This window comes from Neomonachus schauinslandi, chromosome X (assembly GCF_002201575.2).
Source record: "Neomonachus schauinslandi chromosome X, ASM220157v2, whole genome shotgun sequence".
NCBI classification, from domain to species: domain Eukaryota; kingdom Metazoa; phylum Chordata; class Mammalia; order Carnivora; family Phocidae; genus Neomonachus; species Neomonachus schauinslandi.
In genome coordinates this window covers 108,553,975-108,576,329 of record NC_058419.1, presented here as the reverse complement: position 1 = coordinate 108,576,329, position 22,355 = coordinate 108,553,975, and the positions used below count along the sequence as shown (strand labels likewise).

General features: G+C 41.4%; 1 protein-coding gene across 2 annotated transcripts in view; it reads left to right on the top strand.

Moving 5' to 3' along the window:
- The window catches only part of PHEX (phosphate regulating endopeptidase homolog X-linked), a 207,388-nt gene that overhangs the window by 148,825 nt on the left and 36,208 nt on the right, over window positions 1-22,355 (top strand). For both annotated transcript variants that reach the window (XM_021704426.1, XM_021704494.1), the window contains exon 15: window positions 2,782-2,840. In XM_021704426.1, the coding sequence (XP_021560101.1) occupies window positions 2,782-2,840 (59 nt within the window). The remainder of the gene's footprint in view (window positions 1-2,781; window positions 2,841-22,355) is intronic.

The window sequence follows — 22,355 nt, the reverse complement described above, 5'->3', positions numbered from 1 at the left end:
TAAAGGGAGGGGGGAGTTGGGAGGGAGGGGAAGAGAAGGGATGAGCTCTAAGAATACACATCATCTTTGGTACATAGTATGCTTCAGCCCAATATCATTTAGAAGCCAAGTTGAGAGGCACCTGGATTCTCCCCTCTTGACTCAAACTTCAGGCATAGAAATGCTGGGTTCTTTGGGTAATGTGTTAATTTTCTGTTGCTGCTGTAACAAATTACCACAGCGTTAGCAACTCAAAACACAAATGTATTATCTCACAATTCTGGAGGTCAGAAGTACAGGATGGCTTAGCTGGTTCTTCAGATCCAGGTTTCATAAGGCTGGAATCAAGGTGTCAGCTGGCTGGGCTCATAGCTGGAGGCTTTGGGAAGAATCCTGTTCCAGGCTCATTGAGGTGTTGGCAGCTCCACTGCCTGGTAGTTTTAGAACTGCCATCCCTACTTCCTTGCTGGCTGTCAGTTGGGAGCCACCATTCCCTTCTCGAGGCTTCTCTCTGGTCCTTGCACCGTGGTCCCTACATCTCAGCCAGCAACAGCATGTCAGATCCTTTTGACTCTTGGAATCTGATTTCCTCCACTGCATCTCTGGGGTTCCAGCCACAGAAGGGTCTCTGCTTTTAAGGACTAGTGATGAGATTGGGCCCACCTGGATATCCAGGATAATCTCCTTGTTTTAAGCTTTAACCTTAATTTCATTTGCAGAGTCCTTTTGGGGATGTAATGTAACCTATTCACAGGATCCAGGGATTAGGACATGAACATCTTTTGGGGCACCCTAATTCTACCTACTCCAGGGAGTGACATTATGACAATAAAGGGGCTTTTGCTTCCACTTGTTTCCTCAAGAAAGTAGACCAGTCAGGTTTGTTTGCTAAACATTAGGGCTTACTGAAATACTATTCCTAAATCCGAAGGAAAAGAATACGCATTTTATGGAAAAGAGTATAGGTTTCAGTTTTGACTAAAAGAGGCACTCGTTTTCTTGATTGCTAGGAATGTCTCCAGCATGATGTAATGCTTAAGAGAACTGGTTTGGAAAAAAAAAAAAAAAAAGAACTGGTTTGAAGTCAGACCAGACCTTGGGCAGGTATATAATGCTTGTTAAGTCTCACTGTCCTTTTGTCTGTGAGAGAGGCTAGTAATTCCTATAGTTGCTGTGGGGAAGAAAACCCGAGGAATAGGGCGTGCTTAGGGCATCATGAGTGCTCAGTGAATGTTCCCTGCCACTGCTATGACTACTAATAATAGTAACAGAAGGACCTATTCGTAGACTTCTTTAGAGGGAGAAGGTATGTGCGGATTAACTAGAGTCAACACTTGGATTTCCTACTAATTTCGTATTAGTCTGACATAAATTATTAGCTTGTCATAATTCTTCTATTAGGTGTAAACTATTAAAATGATTGTTCCGAAAAGGGATTTATACGAGTTTATTTTAAACAATTTAGCTTAAGACAACTTGGTTTTCATCATAAAGGGTGGAAACTCACAGGTATCTAAATTAGGGGTCAGCACTGCAGCACTGTGGGCTAAATCTTGCCTGATGCCTATTTTTGTAGGGCCCGTGAGCACAGAGTGATTTTGAGAAAGAAATATTTGCAGTCGATTTGAGATAAGCACTAACCTTGAATCCCAATTAAGCAAAAATGTTATTCTGCCTCAAAAGAATTCCATTCTTCTCATTAACGGGCTGTCTTAAAAAAAGTTGTACTCAGTACATTTTTAATTTCATCAGTAACATTTTGTGGAAGCTTTGCTCTTACTCCAGAAGAACCTACATAACATCTTTGATTCTTGCCTCTTTGCCTGCAAAATGCCTAAATGTTTACCATCTGACTCTTGACAGAAAAAAATTTGCCAAGCCCTGATCTAAGTAATCTATGCATTTCAAATGGAATGTAGACTCTTTATAGCTGGAAGATACTCCCACGATCTCTTAATGCAGTACCTTAATTTTATAGCTAAAACCATAGCCCAGGAAGGTGGGCAGCTATTCCAACACAACCCAGCTACTTAGTGAGAGGGGCAGGATGAGCCATTAGATCTTTTGGTGCTTGAATCTGTGAACTCCGGGGCACCTGGGTGGCTCAGTCAGTTAAGCGTCTGCCTTCGGCTTAGGTCATGATCCTGGGGTCCTGGGATGGAGCCCCGCATCGGGCTCACCTCTCAGTCAGCGACGAGTCTGCTTCTCCCTCTCCCTCTGATCTCTCTCGCTTTCTGTCTCTCAAAGAAATAAATAAAATCTTAAAAAAAATAAATCCGTGAACTCGCGACTGGAGCAGGCAGACCCTCTGGGGGTAGCATAGTCACACTTTAGTCATGTCTCTTTACGTGGGCCTCTGCACTGTCATCAATCTAAAACCTCTAATGGACAGTTCAGAGGTGATGCATCATACAAACTTAGCTGTCCCATGGACCCGTTGAACAGGGCCTGCCGAACATGAGCTTGTTGCTGTTTCCGTCTCTAGGGAGAGCCCTTTAGATTCTAGAATTTCTCCTTAAACCTATTTCAGAAGCACCGGTGCTGACTTTTTCCATAAAGTTAGTAATAGTGAATAGCCAGGCATGTTAATATATTCTCATTGAACTCTGTTCAGTTTAGGATGAGATTGTTCATTGAACGGAGCAATAACCCTAAACTGAGGTGATAATTTGCCTACGTACCCTGCTTCCCCATTGTTCCCTGGTTATTTGCTAATAAATCCCGCCACATTGTGTTCGTTCTTGCTGCCCTCCCGCCTGGATAATGATGATTGCCTGGTGGTATTTGCTTCTCTTTCTACAGGTGGTTCACGAATCCAACGACCGTCAATGCCTTCTACAGTGCATCCACCAACCAGATCCGTGAGTACCCAGCTTCTTGTCTCCTTGTTAACCTGGTACAAAATGGAAGGAACCCTTCCCTCACTATGATTTCTTTATTGCCCTCCAAAAGTGATCAGGTACGTTGGTGAGGGCAGTTTCCGTTTCTCTCCCCATATGCCCGATTTTCCTCTCTCCCTTCACCTTATTGAGTAGACAAACAAACAAATGACAATAAATAAAACTACAGTGCAGTTGGCCATGAAAAGGAGCAAGCTTCCACTTTTCTTTCATCATGATCTTAATGATTTTGTCCAAACCATTTGTCTCTTTCTAGGATTGATGGGAAAAACAAGCGGGTGGCTGGGCCGATGACAGAACCTGAGGGGACTATCTATAAACAAAAGCTTGGCAATGTTCTGATTAGCCTTAGGATGTAAAGTCTTAAGTTGCTTTTATTTACATGTGTTGAGTAGATAAAATTATAAATGCCATGATAAGTTTAAAAAATGATTAAAGATCAGATTAAATAAAAAAACGTGACAGCACCAAGTGTTGGCAGCAGGGACACACGTACCTACGCTGGTGGAAAGGTAAATTGGTTCACCCACTTTGCAGAGCAGTTGGGTGAAGCCTGGGGAAGCGGAAGGTGTCCCTGCATATCTCTGACCGTCATGTGCACTCCTGGCATGGGCCTCATGAGGTGCTGTGTTTTCTCAGTGTGGTCTTGGGACCAATGGCAATGGCATCATGGGGGGATTTGTTAGAAATGCCAATTCTTGGGCCCCACCTTAGATCTATAGTTCACAAACCCTGGACATGGAGCTCAGAAATCTGTTTTATTAAGGCTTCTGGGTGACTCTGACATAGCTTGAGAACCACTGCCTAGAGGTCTTACCTGAGAGCTCACCTGAGGAGGCCCATGTGAGAATGCTCATACCGGTGTTTATAATAGCAGAAAAAGGGGAATAAGCTCTGTGTCCCTCTGCAGGAACATGGCTCAAGTGTGGCATGTTCACCCAAAAGAATTCCAGATAGCACTGAATAATGAATGACCTGGAGCAGCGTGTATTAACGTGGGTACAGTTTACAAATATTGGTTGTGTGGGGAAAAAGACCACTGGGGAAAATACATCGAGTATGATACCATATAAAAAGTTGAAGAGCATGCAAAAACACTTCTATATATTGCCTAGAGGTATATCCTCTTGAGTGAAAGTATGAAGACATTCATGAGAACGACAGACTTTTGAGTTCAGGTTGGCAGTGACCTGTTGTGGGGAGGGTGGGCCGCTCCTGCTCAGGCCTTGGCTGGTTTCTCATCCCTCCTTGTCTTCCATCTTCACTCCCTTGCGTGGTGATAACATCTAATCTCATGCTTTTAAGCATGCACTTTGTTGAATGTGGGGAATGGAACTTACAAAGACTTGCCACCCTTGGCCATAGGCCCATCTCCTCCTCACTAGATACCCTTCATAGCCTCCTCGCTGGTCTCCCCGCTTCTGTCTGTATCCCCCTTCAGTCTGTTCTAAATCTCATATTGCAGCCATTTAAACATGTTTTACAGTCCTCTCAGGTCCGTCCTTTGCTCAGAACCGATTATCAGCTTCCCTTCTCATTTAGAATAAAAGCCAAATTACTTATAATGGCCCTCAGGCCTCTTACTGCTGTCTTATGTCACCTCTGTTCCAGCCACACTGGCCTCCTTCCTGTTCCTAGAACATGAGACTCTTCTGTCCTAGCATTTATACTAGAGGCTCTCTGCCTTGGAAAATTCCCCAAGTGATCTGCATAGTTCATGCTCCCATTTCCTTCAAATCTTTGCTTGAATGCCACCTTCTCAGTGAGGTGCCTTGCCTGCCCTCTTTTGATCCTCCCTGCTGGCCCTCATCCTAGCAGGACTCCCTGGCCGGAGAGGACACAGCTCTGGAGCTATGGCTGCCAACTCCTAGCAGGCACAGCTCATTAAAGTCGCCCTCGTGTGGCCACTTTTGGGAATGGCAGTCTCTGAAGGACTGGTCTGAGAGCATAATGAATAGAAGGAAAACAAGCGGATGGTGGTAATTTTTGATTTCTACATTAATTTGTACAACCAAATCAGTTGTTAAATATGTTGAATATGTTGAATGTCACTCCTTACTATAGAAATACTCATTATTATCATGAAAATACCATTGCTTTCTTTTTTCCTCCCAGTGTTATTGAGATGTAATTGACAGTGTATGTATGTAACATGTGCATCATGATGTTTTCATATAGCTCCAACTTGAGAACTAAGATGCATATGTTACATAGGAACTTAAGATAGTTGAGATTTTATTTTATTTTATTTTATTTATTTATTTTTTTTGGAGAGAGAGAGAATGAGTGGGGGAGGGAGGGGTAGAGAGAGAGGGAGAGAGAGAATCTTAAGCAGGCTCCATGTCCAGCGTGGAGCCCGACGCGGGGCTCGATCTCACAACCCTGAGATCATGACCTGAGCTGAAATCAAGAGTCGGACACTTAACTGACTGAGCCACCCAGGTGCCCCAAGATATTTGAGATTTTAATTATAACTACTATTTATAATAAGAATTATATGTGAATTATAATATTAGTTGGGATAACCTATTGGGCAATAGAAAATTCTTTGGATTATCCTTTTCTCTAAAAATCCCCACTTTTTATTTTATTTTTTAAAAAGATTTTACTTATTTATTAGAGAGCACAAGCAGGGGGTGGGGGCAGAGGGAGAGGGAAAAGCAGATTCCCTGCTGAGCAGGGAGCCAAGTTCGGGGCTCGATCTGAGGACCCTGAGATCATGACCTGAGCCAAAGGCAGATGCTTAACTGACTGAACCACCCAGGTTTTTATTTTGAACTACTTTAAAACATAGTAAAAAGTTACAAAACTACAACACTGTTGCCAACCACCCCACTGTTAGCGTGTAACTGTAGTGCAACGATCAGAACCAGAAAATTAACATTGGTATAACACCACTAATTAAACTCAAGGCCTTACTGAAATGTCACTAGTTTTGCCACTCATGTTCTTTTTCTGCTTCAGAATCCTATCAAGATCCCCCATTACATTTAGTCATTATTTCTTCTTAGTCTCCTACAGAGTGTAATAGTTCTTTAGTCTTTCTTTGTCTTTCACGACTTTGACGCCTTTGAAGAGTACTGGCCAGTTAGTTTGTGGAAGGTCCCTCAATTTGTGTTTGTCTCGGGTTTCCACACGATTGGACTGAAGCTAATGCATTTGGGACATGAATGTCACAGGAGTGATGTTGTGTCCTCCTTAGTGCATCATATCATCAGGTTTATGCTATCAGTGTGTCTTCTTGCTGGTGATGTGATGTTACCCTTGATCACTTGGAGAAGGTGGATTCTGCTGGGTTGCTCCACTATAAAGTTGCTATTCCCCTGCCTGATTAGGTGGTAAATATCTTGGGAACTATATTGCTGAGACTGCATGTATCCTGTTTTTCTCCAATCTTTCCCTCACTGATTTTAGCATCCATTAGTAAAACTTGCATGCAGCAAGTGTCCCTGTACTGTTTGCTCACTGTTAATTTCCATTTCTTTCCTTCCATTTGTATTGCTGTGAATTCTCTTGTAAGGAAGGGGTTGCCCATTCACCCATGGGTATTTTATTCTGTGGGTTCTAATCCAGTACTATCATTTTCTATGTCATTGCTCAAAGTGTTTGGCTCTGGCCATGAGGAGCTCTCATGGGTTTGCTGCTAGGATCTTGCGTCACAGTGCTCCTCAACTTGCTTTTTGTTAATTGAAGCAGATGCCTGCTGAGCTCCTTGAGCTACTGCGTTCTCTCTGTGCAGGGGGGTAAGTCCCTCTCTTAGCCTGGATCCCAGCTGCCCAGCTTTTCTGTTGGGAGCTTTCAGACTTGACTCGTAGAACATTTCTTCTTCCAGACGGGGTCCAGAAACCAGCAGGAGTCAGACTGGGTGCAGCATAGAAGGGTTGGACTGGGTCTAGAAACTGCCCGGATTTGGACTAGATTATCCATTTTATTTATTTATTTATTTATTATATTTTATTTATCTGACAGAGAGAGACACAGAGAGAGAGGGAACACAAGCAGGGGGAGTGGGAGAGGGAGAAGCAGGCTCCTCGCTGAGCAGGGAGCCTGATGCAGGGCTTGATCCCAGGACCCTGGGATCATGACCCGAGCTGAATGCAGATGCTTAACGACTGAACCACCTAGGCGCCCCTAGATTATCAATTTTAAAAGATGTTTTATTATGTAATAGTTGGCACATGCCAAAGAACATATGTAACATGTTAAAACATATAAATTATATTCATGTGAACCTCTCACCCAACCAAGAACTAGAACATTCCCGATATCATTGCATCTGTCCATGCTTCTCCCCCTCCCATTCGTCTTGCTCACCACAGAGGTAACCACTTTTCTGATACTCATGTCTATCATTTTCTTTTTTTAAAATAAATTTTAAGCCATTTATTTTTATAGCATAATAAGATGGTATCATACTGCATGCAGTCTAAAGCAACTTTGTTTTTTTAATCTACATGTCATTAAGATTCATCCATGTAGCATGTGACAGTGGGGTTTTCGTTTTCCCTGCTGTACAATATTCCGTTGTATGACTGTACCTCAAATTACTTACCTGTACTTTATCTGTTGACAGACCTATGTGTTCTCCTACCCCAGGGTTTTGGTATTATGAACAGTGTCACAATGTCACTGTGAATATTCTTGTTCATGTCCCCTGAGATGAATGTTTAGGGTGTATACTAGGAGTGAAATTACTGGCCTATAGGGCGTGCAAATACTCACCTTTACCAGAGAACACCAAATGGGTGGCAAAGAGAGTGTTCTAAAGTACAGAAGTGTTTTCACCAACTCTCATTTTTATCACCTCTTGGCACTGGTAGACTTGATTTTCCCCAGTGTAGTGGCATTGAGATAGATTGTTCACAGAGTCTTCCCACGCTCACTTTCCAACGTCAGTGAATGCTTACGGCTGCTTTGGGGATTTAAGTATGCCTAATAATAATCTGCCTCTGGGATTCACTCCTGCTCAGCCTTTTTCTTGTCTGGGTAGAGCTGATCCTAGCACAGGTTTGCTGAAGAAACAGCCCTTTCAGGGTAACTCAGTGGTTTCTCGAAAGCTCATGAACAGGGGGGTTTGAAATGAACAATTTGAAGCAGTGTTTTAATTAAGAGATTCAAGCTGTTTCTGTTTTCCTAATGACCAGTGCTTGCTCTCATTGTAAATTACATTCCCAGGCAAGATGACAAGGAATCCTTTGGGTGACTTTCTCTCTCTCTCTCTTTTCTGATTTTCTGGACCACAAATTAAGACAGGTGGAGTTCCTTTTTAGACATTTCCCCACTGGGTTTGCTGGGACTCCCCCCTACCCCAGCCCAAACCCCCAACTGCCTTCTTTTTCCTTCACTAAAGAAGTGAAAAATTGAGGTGATTTTCTGAAATGAACATCTTTATTGATTAGGGGCTGATTCTGACAGCGTGTGGCCATCTGTTTAATTGGGTTTCACATCTAAGATGTAACTATACTTAGTAACGTGATTTATGAGAATTTCATTTGGTTCCCATTATCATTTTCTGATTTATGCCACTTAAGTCTGCTTCTGCTCGCAGTAGAGACTTGAGTAGAAAAGACAAAAGCCTATAGGTTTTTGGTTTGTTTTGTTTTTTCTTTGTTTGCAAATTGATGCCTTTGTCTGAAACCCTATGACTTGTGGCCATATTTCAGTGTTAGAATTTTGCAGTGTGGTCATACTTGTTATTTTTCTACCCTCGTCAAGCTGGGTAGCAGTGTCTTCAGACAGAGTGCAGTGTACCATAATAATGATTCAGTCTGCTATATGAGGAGTTATACAGAGGAGCTGTTGCAGAATTTAATTATATTTGAACCGATAAGGTGGTTAAAGAGGACAACAAAGAGCTGGGGCTATTGTTGCCTGAGCTTGTGCTTTCCTAGCTTTGTGATACCTGCCCAACTGGTCTTCCTGTTACCCAGAAATTCCACTCTTCATAAAACAAGTCAGTCCTTAGGCCCACCAAAACACATGAACGTCGAATGTTCATAGGAGCTTTGTTCATAACAACAAAAACCTGGAAAGAACCTAATGTCCACGAATAGAATCGGTAAATAAATTGTGGTATATTCGTATAATTGAATATTACACAGCAGTGAAGAACAGACTGCTCTGAGCTACAGTCTGTGACTGAATGCTCAGTGAGACGCTGCATGGTTCCAGCCATGCAAAGTTCAGGAGGAGGCAAATGAATCTAAGTGATGGAATTGAAAACAATGGCTACCTTTGTGGGGGGTATTGACTGTGAGGGGGCCCAGGAAACATTTTCCCGATTTGGCAGGTGGTTGTACAGGTGATACATGTATGAAATCTCATCTTGTTCCACTATTAAAATTTGTGCCATTACTATATGTGTATAATACAGTGTATGTGTATATATGTGTAAGACAGTAACACTCTCATCCCCCCACCATCAAAATTTTTATAACAGCACATAACACACATACACTTTTTTGGCCTTGTAACAACTTACATCAGGCCAGGCCTCCAGAGGCAGAGACCAGGGATTGGCAAACTTTTTCTGTAAAGGGCCAAATAGTAAATGTTTTTGCCTTTGCAAGCCATCCATTCTCTGCTGTCAGTTCTCACCTTTGGCACTGCAGCCGTAGAGAGTTCATAAACAAATGGTCACGGCTGTGTTTTTAGTAAGACTACGTGGGCGGTAGTTGGCCAACCCCTGGTATAGAGCTCTGCAAAGGGATGGAACCCAGGGAGACTTGAAGAGTATTCTGACCCAGCTTACAAACTACTTTGGATCTAATCAGGTGGTGGTACCAGGGGCGGGAGGGTGGTAGAATGAATAGCTCACGTTTGGTTTTCATTTCTACTAACGTGGGCTAGTCTTCAGAATAAAATTCATTTCGTGTATTCATTCTCAATGTGTATCTGTAAAATGCTTCATTTCGATGTTGGTTTTTATCATCCTATGTCTTAAATCATATTAAAGAATTACTGCAAGCAAATAAAATCTTGGCTTGAAAACAAGCAAGGACTGAGGGCTAAAACCAAGGATACTATTATCTTTGTTGTAATACCCAAGGGATTTGGTTACCCGGGTTTAATCACAGATATTCTGCTAAAGAAGATAAGCCTTTGACCAGAGGCTGGATTTATGCTGGCCTCAAGCTATAGTATTAATCCCGAAATCAAACATAGATTTGTTTTGCTGTTAAGGAAATGATTATATTTCAAACTGAGAGAATTTCTCATACTTTGTTGACTCTGCCTAAAACCATAAAGTAGAAGCCAAGTTAGCAAATACTCACCAGTGACCTCTAGTGGAATTTAATGAAAGTAAAGCCTTGAATGCGTTTGACACTCTATTTGGGGACAATTTGGGAATAGTCGTCCATGGTTTTGGAGGTAAAAGGAAACTTAAGTGGTCAACTAATCCAAATTTATCATTATCTAGAAGAGATTCTGACACTCACAGCAATTCTTAGGATTTTTTCCTGCTTACTTAGTATTTACGGATCTCCCAATGATTCTTCTTGGTGTTCACTCCGGCGTGTAGTGCCCTCCGACACTGAATAAAGCTGACCCTTGTAACTAATGGGATACCATGGAAATGATGGAGTATGACTTCCGAGGCTGGGTCATAAAAGACATTGTGACCTCTGCCTTGCTCTCTTGGATGGGTCACTCGGGGGGGAAGCCAGCAAGGATGTCATGAGGGCACTCAAGAAGCTGGCGGAGAGGTCCACAGGCGAAGGACTGGAGGCGTCCTGCGCATAACCAGTAACACGTGCACACATGCGTCTTGGAAGCAGATTCTCCAGTCCATCCAAGCCTTCATTCAATGGCAGCCATAGCTGCCATCTTGACAGCAACTTCTTGAGAGACCCTGAGACAGATCACCCATATAAGAAGTTTCTGAATTCTTGAGTCTGAGAAACTGTGAGATCATAACTGCTTATTGTTTGGAGGTACTATGTTTCAGAATACTTCGTTACACAGCAAGAGAGAACCAACAGAGACATTACAACTTGCTAGATACTGAGTTTGCTGCTAGGTTGTATATTGTAATATACTGTGGCAGTTAAGAGTGTGGGCTTTGATGTTGAATCCTGGCTTGGCCACTAATAACTTGTGACCTTGAGCAAGTGCCTTAACATCTTTAAGCCTCAGTATAATGATCTGTAAAGTAGAGATAATAGTAGTGACGGTCCTGTAGAGTTGTCTTGAAGATGGAAGGAGTATATACGGTAAGCAAAAGAGAGACTGGTTTTTAGTAGGTATTCAATAAATCTTAGCTATTAAATGTCCTTGCTTTTGAGGAGTTGGGAGAGACAGAAAGGTGACCAGTCATTTATAAGACACAGTGAGTGTGCAGCAGAAGGTGTGCAATGCATTGTGGGAGCCACAGAGGAGGGATAACTGATCTGGGGCAGTCAAGATCGGCTTCAAAGTGACAGTGATGTTTGAGTAGCTATTGAAAGGAAAAAGACATTTTCTAGGCCAATAAGGGAGGTTGGACCCTGCAGGAAGGAGGGGTGCTGGCGCAGAGGTGACAGCAGAGCCTGGCAAAGAAGATCCCTAGGATGGTGAGATGGGCACAGGCTGCATGTGAGGGACATGACACGTGGAAGAGGTGGGCGAGGGCCTGGTAAGCCATGCTGAGAAACAGGCCAGGGAAGCTAGGCGAATTTTCTTTGGGAGGCAAGAAATTTAAGTTTTGCTTCCTTCGTCTTAAAGCTGGTGGCATCCCTTGGAGAGGGAGAAGAGTGAGGTCACTTAGACCAGTTAGGATTTTGGCAGACGGTTCAAGAGAAGGATGGAGAGGGTCTACGTTTAGGCAGTGACAGTGATTGGAGTAGGGAGTGGCTAAGTTAAATCCCAAAAGCTGGCTCTCAAGTAAGCATGTGGTGGGAATACAGGTGCCAGTTTTCTAACTTGTCCGGCGATGCTGGAAAGGACACCCATAAGATGGAGAGTCTCATTGTTCTCTGCAGCTCCTCTTCACCGAGAGCTGGTCACAGGCCCAGCCTTGTGACAGCTACTTTAACCTATGTTATCACTCATCTGCACAGTAGTTCTGTGATCTCGGCCTGCTGGGCCCATTTTACAGAAGAGGAAACTGAGGCTCAGACAGGCTCAGTCACTTCCCAGAGACCGTTTGGCTAGTAAACAGCAGAGTTGGGAGTATAGCCCAGCTTCTCTGATTGCATGTTCTTAACCTTCACCCTATGCTATTTGTTACTGCACAAGAAAAGAGAGAATTACATGGAATGAGACATGTGAACGCACTCTGAAAAGGTTAAGAGCATAATATATGTTAGAGTGTCTATCATCATCACGTCATACGCTCACCCGTGTGGTGGGAACATTGTTTCCATCTGGTATGGGACTAAGATGCTACAAGATGTGGGGACACCTAGGAGCCGAGGGTCAGAAGGTCAGATGGTTCCCAGGTCCTGCCGACGTCACGTCCGAACGGGCTGTGGCCTGGACCAGCAGTTTATTACTGGTGCCTCGAAGACGGCTGCTCTCTGCAGGCCCGTTAGCTGAGCCCATAGTCTCCGTGCTTCCTCGGGTTTGGGCAGAGTGGAACAGGTGTTATTTGGGAGATGCCATAAGCTACCTTGAAAAGAATATTTAGAGGTACTCTCCAAAAAGGTTTTACTTCATAAAATTTACTCTGAGATTTAAGAAGTTTTGTTAATTGGGCTGAAGTTGTCATAAACCTAGAATAGGTTGCAGAATTGCCAGGTGATGCACTCAGCAAGGTTGTGGGACAGCTGCTACAGTTATTTTCAGATGTTCTTGCCCTGGTCTAGTCAGGGACTCCGGGGTTCCTAATATAGTCCGTTCTCAACCTCCCCCCACCCCCAATACCTGGCTCTGAGGCCTGACCATGTCTTTGCAAGTGGCAAGATTACAGCTGAGTAATATTCCACTATATACACACATACACACACACACACACACACACACCCCACCTCTTCTTTATCCTTTCATCAGTCGATGGACATTTGGGCTGTTCCCATAGTTTGGCTATTGTAGATAATGCTGCTATAAACATTGGGTGCATACACCCCTTCAAATCAGTATCTTTGTATCCTTTGGATAAATACCCAGTAGTGCAGTTGCTGGGTCATAGGTAGTTGTATTTTTAACTTTTTGAATACCCTCCATACTGTCTTCCACAGGGGCTGCACCAGTTTGCATTCCCACCAAGTGCACGAGGGTTCCTTTTTCTCCACGTCCTCGCCAACACCTGTTGTTTCTTGTGCTTTTGATTTTAGCCATTCTGATGGGTGTGGTGTGATACCTCATTGTAGTTTTGATTTGAATTTCCCTGATGGTCAGTGATGTTGAGTGTTTTTTCATGTGTCTATTGGCCATCTAGATATCTTCTTTGGAGAAATGTTTCTTCATGTCTTCTGCCCGTTTTTTAATTGAATGATTTGCTTTTTGGCTGTTGAGTTGTGTAAGTCCTTTATAGATTTTGGATACTAACCCTTTATCAGATACGTCATTTGCAAATATCTTCTCCTATAGGTTGTCTTTTAGTTTTGTTGATTGTTTCCTTTTCTGTGCAGAAGCTTTTTATTTTGATGTCCCTGTGGTGTATTTTTGCTTTTATATCCCTTGCCTCAGGAAACATATCTAGAAAGAAGTTGCTACAGCTGATGTCAAAGAGGTTACTGCCTGTGTTCTCTTCTAAGATTTTTATGGTTATAGGTCTCACCTTTAGGTCTTTCATCCATTTTGAATTTATTTTTGTGTGTGACATAAGAAAGTGGTTCAGTTTTATTCTTCTGCATGTTGCTGTCTAGTTTTCCCAACACCATTTGCTGAACAGACTGTCCTTTTCCCATTGGCTATTCTTTCCTGCTTTGTCGAAGGTTAATTGCCATATAGTTGTGGATTTATTTCTGGTTTTTCTGTTCGGTTCCATTGATCTACATTTCTATTTTTGTGCCAATTTACTGTTTTGATGGCTACAGCTTTGTAATATAACTTGAGGTCTGGAATTGTGTGTGATGTCTCCAGTTTTGCTTTTCTTTTTCAAGATTGCTGTGGCTACTTAGGGTCTTTTATGGTTTCATACAAACTTTAGGATTGTTTGTTCTAGCTCTATAGGAAAAATGCTGGTGGTATTTTGTTAGGGATTGCTTTAAATGTGTAGATTGCTTTGGGTAGTATAGACATTTTTAACGATATTTGTTCTTCCGTTCCATGAGCTCCCATGGAATGTCTTTCCATTCCTTTGTGTTTCTTTCATCATTGTTTTATAGTTTCCGTTGTACAAGTCTTTCACCTCTTTGGTTAGGTTTATTCGTAGGTATCTTATTATTTTGGGTGCAGTTGTAAATGGGATTGCTGTCTTAATTTCTCTTTCTGCTGTTTCATTATTGGCATATTGAAATGCAACAGATTTCTGTACATTGATTTTGTATTCTGTGACTTTACTAAATTCGTTTATCAATTCTAGTAGTTTTTTGGTGAAGTTTTTTGGGTTTTCTATGTAGAGTACCATGTCATCAACACACAGCTTAAGTTTTACCTCTCCTTACCAATTTTGATGCCATTTATTTCTTTTTGTTTGATTGCTGTGGCTAGGACTTCCAGTACTATGTCAAAAGAAGTGGTAAGAGTAGACATCCTTGTTTTGTTGCTGATCTTCAGCAAAAAACTCTCAGTTTCTTACCATTGAGGATGATGTTGGCTGTGGGTTTTTCATATATGGCCTTTATTATGTTGAGGTATGTTCTTTCTAAATCTACTTTTGTTGAGGATTTTTATCATGAATGGATGTTAAACTTCGTCAAATTTTAAGCTTTTTCTGTGTCTATTGAAATGATCATATGCTTATCCTTTCTCTTATTGATGTGATATATCATGTTGATTGATTTGCAAATATTGAAACACCCTTACAGCCCAGAAATAAGTCCCACTTGATCATGGTGAATGACTTTTTAAGTTTATTGTTGAATTCAGTTTGCTAGTATTGAGGATTTTTATATCTGTGTTCATCAGGGATTTTGGCGTGTAGCTCTCTTTTTTAGTGGTGTCTTTATCTGGTTTTGGTATCAGGATAATGCTGGCCTCATAGAATGAATTTGGAAGTTTTCATTCCTTTTCTATTTTTGGAACAGTTTGAGAAGAATAGTTAATTCTTCTTTAAATGTTTGGTAGACTTTGCCTGTGAAGCCATCTGGTCCTGGACTTTAGTTTGTTGGGAGTTTTGTTTTTTTACTCATTCAGTTTCTTTGCTGGTTATTTGTTCAGATTTTCTATTTCTTCCCATTTCAGTTTTGGTAGTTTATATGTTTCTAAGAATTTATGCATTTCTTCTAGGTTGTCCAATTTGTTGGCATATAGCTTTTCATAATATTCTCTAATGACTGTTTGTATATCTCTGGTGTTGGTTGTTATTTCTCCTCTCTCATTTGTGATTTTATTTATTTGAGTCCTTTCTCTTTTTTCTTGATAAGTCTGGCTAGAGATTTATGAACTGTATTGACTTTTTTCAAAGAACAAGCTCCTGGTTTCATTGATCTGTTTTATTATTTTTTTAGTTTCTATATCATTTGTTTCTGCTCTCATCTTTATTATTTCCTTCCTTCTGCTGGTTTTAGGCTTTGTTTGTTCTTCTTTTTCTATCTCCTTTAGGTGGAAGGTTAGGTTGTTTATTTAAGATTTTCCTTGATCCTTGAGGTAGGCCAGTATTGCTGTATCTTGCCTTTTAGGACCGCTTTCGCTGCATCCCCAAGGTTTTGGACTGTTGTGTTCTCATGTTCATTTGTTTCCATGTGGGTTTTTTTTTTTTAATTCTTATGTTAATCCCCCTACATTACATCATTAGTTTTAGATGTAGTGTTCCATGATTCATTGTTTGTGCATAACACCCAGTGCTCCATGCAGAATGTGCCCTCCTCAATACCCACCACCAGGCTAACCCATCCCCCCACCCCCCTCCCCTCTAGAACCCTCAGTTTGTTTTTCAGAGTCCATAATCTCTCATGGTTCGTCCACCCCTCCGATTTCCTCCGCTTCATTCTTCCCCTCCTGCTACCATCTTCTTTTTTTTTTTTTCTTAACATATATTGCATTATTTGTTTCAGAGGTACAGATCTGAGATTCAACAGTCTTGCACAATTCACAGCGCTTACCAGAGCACATACCCTCCCCAGTGTCTATCACCCAGTCACCCCATCCCTCCCACCCCACCCCTCACTCCAGCAACCCTCAGTTTGTTTCCTGAGATTAAGAATTCCTCATATCAGTGAGATCATATGATACATGTCTTTCTCTGTTTGACTTACTTCGCCCAACATAATACCCTCTAGTTCCATCCATGTTGTTGCAAATGGCAAGATCTCATTCCTTTTGATGGCTGCATCATATTCCATTGTATATATATACCACATCTTCTTTATCCATTCATCTGTCGATGGACATCTTGGCTCTTTCCACAGTTTGGCTATTGTGGACATTGCTGCTATAAACATCGGGGTGCACGTACCCTTTCGGATCCCTACTTTTATATCTTTGGGCTAAATACCCAGTAGTGCAATTGCTGGATCATATGGTAGCTCTATTTTCAGCTTTTGGAGGAACCTCCATACTGTTTTCCAGAGTGGCTGCACCAGCTTGCATTCCCACCAACAGTGTAGGAGGGTTCCCCTTTCTCCGCATCCCTGCCAACATCTGTCGTTTCCTGACTTGTTAATTTTAGCCATTCTGACTGGTGTGAGGTGGTATCTCATTGAGGTTTTGATTTGGATTTCCCTGATGCCGAGCGATATTGAGCACTTTTTCATGTGTCTGTTGGCCATTTGGATGTCTTCTTTGGAAAAATGTCTGTTCATGTCTCCTGCCCATTTCTTGATTGGATTCTTTGTTCTTTGGGTGTTGAGTTTGATGAGTTCTTTATAGATTTTGGATACTAGCCCTTTATCTGATATGTCATTTGCAAATATCTTCTCCCATTCTGTCAGTTGTCTTTTGGTTTTGTTGACTGTTTCCTTTGCTTTGCAAAAGCTTTTTATCTTGATGAAGTCCCAATAGTTCATTTTTGCCCTTGCCTCCCTTGCCTTTGGCGATGTTTCTAGGAAGAAGTTGCTTCGGCTGAGGTCAAAGAGGTTGCTGCCTGTGTTCTCCTTTAGGATTTTGATGGACTCCTGTCTCACATTGAGGTCTTTCAACCATTTGGAGTCTATTTTTGTGTGTGGTGTAAGGAAATGGTCCAGTTTCATTCTTCTGCATGTGGCTATCCAATTTTCCCAACACCATTTGTTGAAGAGACTGTCTTTGTTCCATTGGACATTCTTTCCTGCTTTGTCAAAGATGAGTTGACCATAGAGTTGAGGGTCCATTTCTGGGCTCTCTATTCTGTTCCATTGATCTATGTGTCTGTTTTTGTGCCAGTACCATACTGTCTTGATGATGACAGCTTTGTAATAGAGCCGGAAGTCCGGAATTGTGGTGCCGCCAGCTTTGCTTTTCTTTTTCAACATTCGTCTGGCTATTCGGGGTCTTTTCTGGTTCCATACAAATTTTAGGATTATTTGTTCCATTTCTTTGAAAAAAGTGGATGGTATTTTGATGGGGATTGCATTGAATGTGTAGATTGCTCTAGGTAGCATTGACATCTTCACAATATTTGTTCTTCCAATCCATGAGCATGGAACGTTTTTCCATTTCTTTGTGTCTTCCTCAATTTCTTTCATGAGTATTTTATAGTTTTCTGAGTACAGATCCTTTGTCTCTTTGGTTAGATTTATTCCTAGGTATCTTATGGTTTTGGGTGCAATTGTAAATGGGATCGACTCCTTAATTTCTCTTTCTTCTGTCTTGTTGTTGGTGTATAGGAATGCCACTGATTTCTGTGCATTGATTTTATATCCTGCCACTTTACTGAATTCCTGTATGAGTTCTAGCAGTTTTGGGGTGGAGTCTTTTGGGTTTTCCACATAAAGTATCATATCATCTGCAAAGAGTGAGAGTTTGACTTCTTCTTTGCCGATTTGGATGCCTTTGATTTCTTTTTGTTGTCTGATTGCTGTGGCTAGGACTTCCAATACTATGTTGAATAGCAGTGGTGATAGTGGACATCCCTGCCGCGTTCCTGACCTTAGGGGGAAAGCTCTCAGTTTTTCCCCATTGAGAATGATATTCGCTGTGGGTTTTTCATAGATGGCTTTTATGATATTGAGGTATGTACCCTCTATGCCTATACTCTGAAGAGTTTTGATCAAGAAAGGATGCTGTACTTTGTCAAAAGCTTTTTCTGCATCTATTGAGAGGATCATATGATTCTTGTTCTTTCTTTTGTTAATGTATTGTATCACATTGATTGATTTGTGGATGTTGAACCAACCATGCAGCCCAGGGATAAATCCCACTTGGTCGTGGTGAATAATCCTTTTAATGTACTGTTGGATCCTATTGGCTAGTATTTTGGTGAGAATTTTTGCATCCGTGGTCATCAGGGATATTGGTCTGTAATTCTCCTTTTTGATGGGGTCTTTGTCTGGTTTTGGGATCAAGGTAATGCTGGCCTCATAAAATGAGTTTGGAAGTTTTCCTTCCATTTCTATTTTTTGGAACAGTTTCAGAAGAATAGGTATTAATTCTTCTTGAAATGTTTGGTAGAATTCCCCTGGGAAGCCATCTGGCCCTGGGCTTTTGTTTTTTGGGAGATTTTTGATGACTGCTTCAATTTCCTTAGTGGTTATAGGTCTGTTCAGGTTTTCTATTTCTTCCTGGTTCAGTTTTGGTAGTTGATACATCTCTAAGAATGCATCCATTTCTTCCAGATTATCGAATTTGCTGGCATAGAGTTGCTCATCATATGTTCTTATAATTGTTTGTATTTCTTTGGTGTTGGTTGTGATCTCTCCTCTTTCATTCATGATTTTGTTGATTTGGGTCATTTCTCTTCTCTTTTTGATAAGTCTGGCCAGGGGTTTATCAATCTTGTTAATTCTTTCAAAGAACCAGCTCCTAGTTTCGTTGATCTGTTCTACTGTTCTTTTAGTTTCTATTTCATTGATTTCTGCTCTGATCTTTATTATTTCTCTTCTCCTGCTGGGTTTAGGCTTTACTTGCTGTTCTTTCTCCAGCTCCTTTAGGTGTAGGGTTAGGTTGTATACTTGAGACCTTCCTTGTTTCTTGAGAAAGGCTTGTATTGCTATATACTTTCCTCTTAGGACTGCCTTTGCTGCATCCCAAAGATTTTGAATAGTTGTGTTTTCATTTTCATTGGTTTCCATGTATTTTTTTTTAATTCTTCTTTAATTTCCTGGTTGACCCATTCATTCTTCAGTAGGATGCTCTTTAGCCTCCATGTATTTGAGTTCTTTCCGACTTTCCTCTTGTGATTGAGTTCTAGTTTCAAAGCATTGTGGTCTGAAAATAGGCAGGGAATGATCCCAATCTTTTGGTACCGGTTGAGACCTGATTTAGGACCTAGGATGTGATCGATTCTGGAGAATGTTCCATGGGCACTAGAGAAGAATGTGTATTCCATTGCTTTGGGATGGAATGTTCTGAATATGTCTGTGACGTCCATTTGGTCCAGTGTGTCATTTAAAGTCTTTATTTCCTTGTTGATCTTTTGCTTAGACGAACTGTCCATTTCAGTGAGGGGGGTGTTAAAGTCCCCCACTATTATTGTATTGTTGTCAATGTGTTTTGTTGCTTTTGTTATTAATTGGCTTATATAATTGGCTGCTCCCATGTTAGGGGCATAGATATTTACAATTGTTAGATCTTCTTGTTGGATAGACCCTTTAAGTAGGATATAATGTCTTTCCTCATCTCTTATTACAGTCTTTGGTTTAAAATCTAATTTGTCTGCTATAAGGATTGCCACCCCAGCTTTCTTTTGGTGTCCATTAGCATGGTAAATGGTTTTCCACCCCCTCACTTGCAATCTGGGGGTGTCTTTGGTTCTAAAATGAGTCTCTTGCAGACAGCATATCGGTGGGTCTTGTTTTTTAATCCAGTCTGATAGCCTGTGTCTTTTGATTGGGGCATTTAGCCCCTTTACATTCAGGGTAACTATTGAAAGATAGGAATTTAGTGCCATTGTATTGCCTGTAAGGTGACTGTTACCGTATATTGTCTGTGTTCCTTTCTGGTCTATGTTGCTTTTAGGGTCTCTCTTTGCTTAGAGGACCCCTTTCAAGATTTCTTGTAGGGCTGGTTTTGTGTTTGCAAATTCCTTTAGTTTTTGTTTGTCCTGGAAGCTTTTTATCTCTCCTTCAATTTTCAATGACCGCCTAGCTGGATAGAGTATTCTTGGCTGCATATTTTTCTCATTTAGTGCTCTGAATATATCCTGCCAGTCCTTTCTGGCCTGCCAGGTCTCTGTGGATAGGTCTGTTGCCAATCTAATGTTTCTACCATTGTAGGTTACAGATCTCTTCTCCCGAGCTGCTTTCAGGATTTTCTCTTTGTCTCTGAGACTCGTAAGTTTTACTATTAGATGTTGGGGTGTTGACCTATTTTTATTGATTTTGAGAGGGGTTCTTTGTGCTTCCTGGATTTTGATGCCTGTTTCCTTCCCCAAATTAGGGAAGTTCTCTGCTCTAATTTGCTCCATTATACCTTCTGCCCCTCTCTCTCTTTCTTCTTCTTCTGGGATCCCAATTATTCTAATGTTGTTTCGTCTTATGGTATCACTTATCTCTCGAATTCTGCCCTCGTGATCCAGTAGTTGTTTATCTCTCTTTTTCTCAGCTTCTTTATTTTCCATCATTTGGTCTTCTATATAACTGATTCTCTCTTCTGCCTCATTTATTCTAGCAGTTAGCGCCCCCATTTTTGAATGCACCTCATTAATAGCCTTTTTGATTTCTACTTGGTTAGATTCTAGTTCTTTTACTTCTCCAGAAAGGGTTTCTCTAATAACTTCCATATTTTTTTCAAGCCCAGCTAGTATCTGTAAAGTGATGATTCTGAACTCTAGATCTGACATCGTACTAATGTCCGTATTGAGTAGGTCCCTGGCAGTCGGTACTACCTCTTGTTCTTTTTGTTGAGGTGATTTTTTCCGTCTTGTCATTTTGTGCAGAGGAGAATAGATTAATGAGAGAACAAAATGCTAGCAGAGTAACAACGTCCCCAGAAAATATACTCTAAACAAATCAGAAAAGACCTGAAGCAGTGGAAAAAGAAACGGAAAGAGAGAAAAAAGAAAAAGAAGAAAAAGAAAAAGAAGAAAAAGAAAAAGATAAAAACAAACAAAAACAAAACAAAACAACAACAACAACAAAAAACCAGAATGTGATCAAATATGATCAGGCTGGTATATAGATCAGTGCCACACACTAGATTTGGGGTGTATTTTGGTCTTTTAGAAGAAAGTGCCTCCCAAAATTTTAAAGAAAGAAAAACTTATATATGTAGAAAAATAAGGGTTGATATGATGAAGGGATGGAATATGACTGTAAAGATGGAAATCATAAAAAATTTTACAAAAGGAATTGATAAGAAGTTGTTTGAAAAAAGAAAGAAGAGGGTTTAAAAAAAAAAAGGGAGAGAATGTGATCAGGCAGGGGAGTAGAAAAAACCATATACTAGAGATTTAGGGTATATTTTAATCTGTTAGAAGAAACTATCTCAAAATTTTAAAGAGAGAACAACTTATATATATATGCCAAAAATACGGGTAACTACTATGAAGGGATAGAATATGACTCTAAAAATGAAAAATAAAAATGTTTTTTAAAAAAAGGGATTGATGAGATGTTGGTTGAAAAAGGGAAAAAGAAAAATTCAAAAAAAAAAGACAGTTAAAAAAAATTAACTTTCGGGGCGCCTGGGTGGCTCAGTCATTAAGCGTCTGCCTTCGGCTCAGGTCATGATCCCAGGGTCCTGGGATCGAGTCCCACATCGGGCTCCCTGCTCAGCAGGAAGCCTGCTTCGCCCTCTCCCACTCCCCCTGCTTGTGTTCCTGCTCTTGCTATGTCTCTCTCTGTCAAATAAATAAATAAAAAATCTTTAAAAAAAAAAATTAACTTTGAAAGACTAAAGAATCATGGAAAAAAAGCCATGAATTCTATGTGCAGTAGTCCCCTAGCGCTGGAGTTCTGCCGTTCTCATTGATCGGTAAACTTGGTCTTGGCTGGCTGTTCTAGCTGATCTTCTGGGGGAGGAGCCTGTTGCCGTGGTTTCCAAATGTCTTTGCCGGAGGCGGAATTGCCCCGCCCTCGCCCCCTCCCGGCTAAGTAATCTGCTCGGGTTTGCTCTCCGGAGTTTTTGTTCCCTGCAAGCTTTCCGTACAGCTTTGGAGGCGGAGAGTGAAAATGGCGGCCTCCCAATCTCTGCCCCGGAGGAGCCGAGAACTCGGGGCCCTGCTTCTCAGTGAGCCCCCAGAGAAAAGCCGTCAGTCACTCCCGTCTCCCCGGTCTCCGGCCGCACTCCGTGCTCACCCGGCCTGTGACCCCTTGTTTCTATCTCTGGCACCCGACCCCGGGTGGAGTCTCCAAACCCAGCAGATCCCTGCGGTGC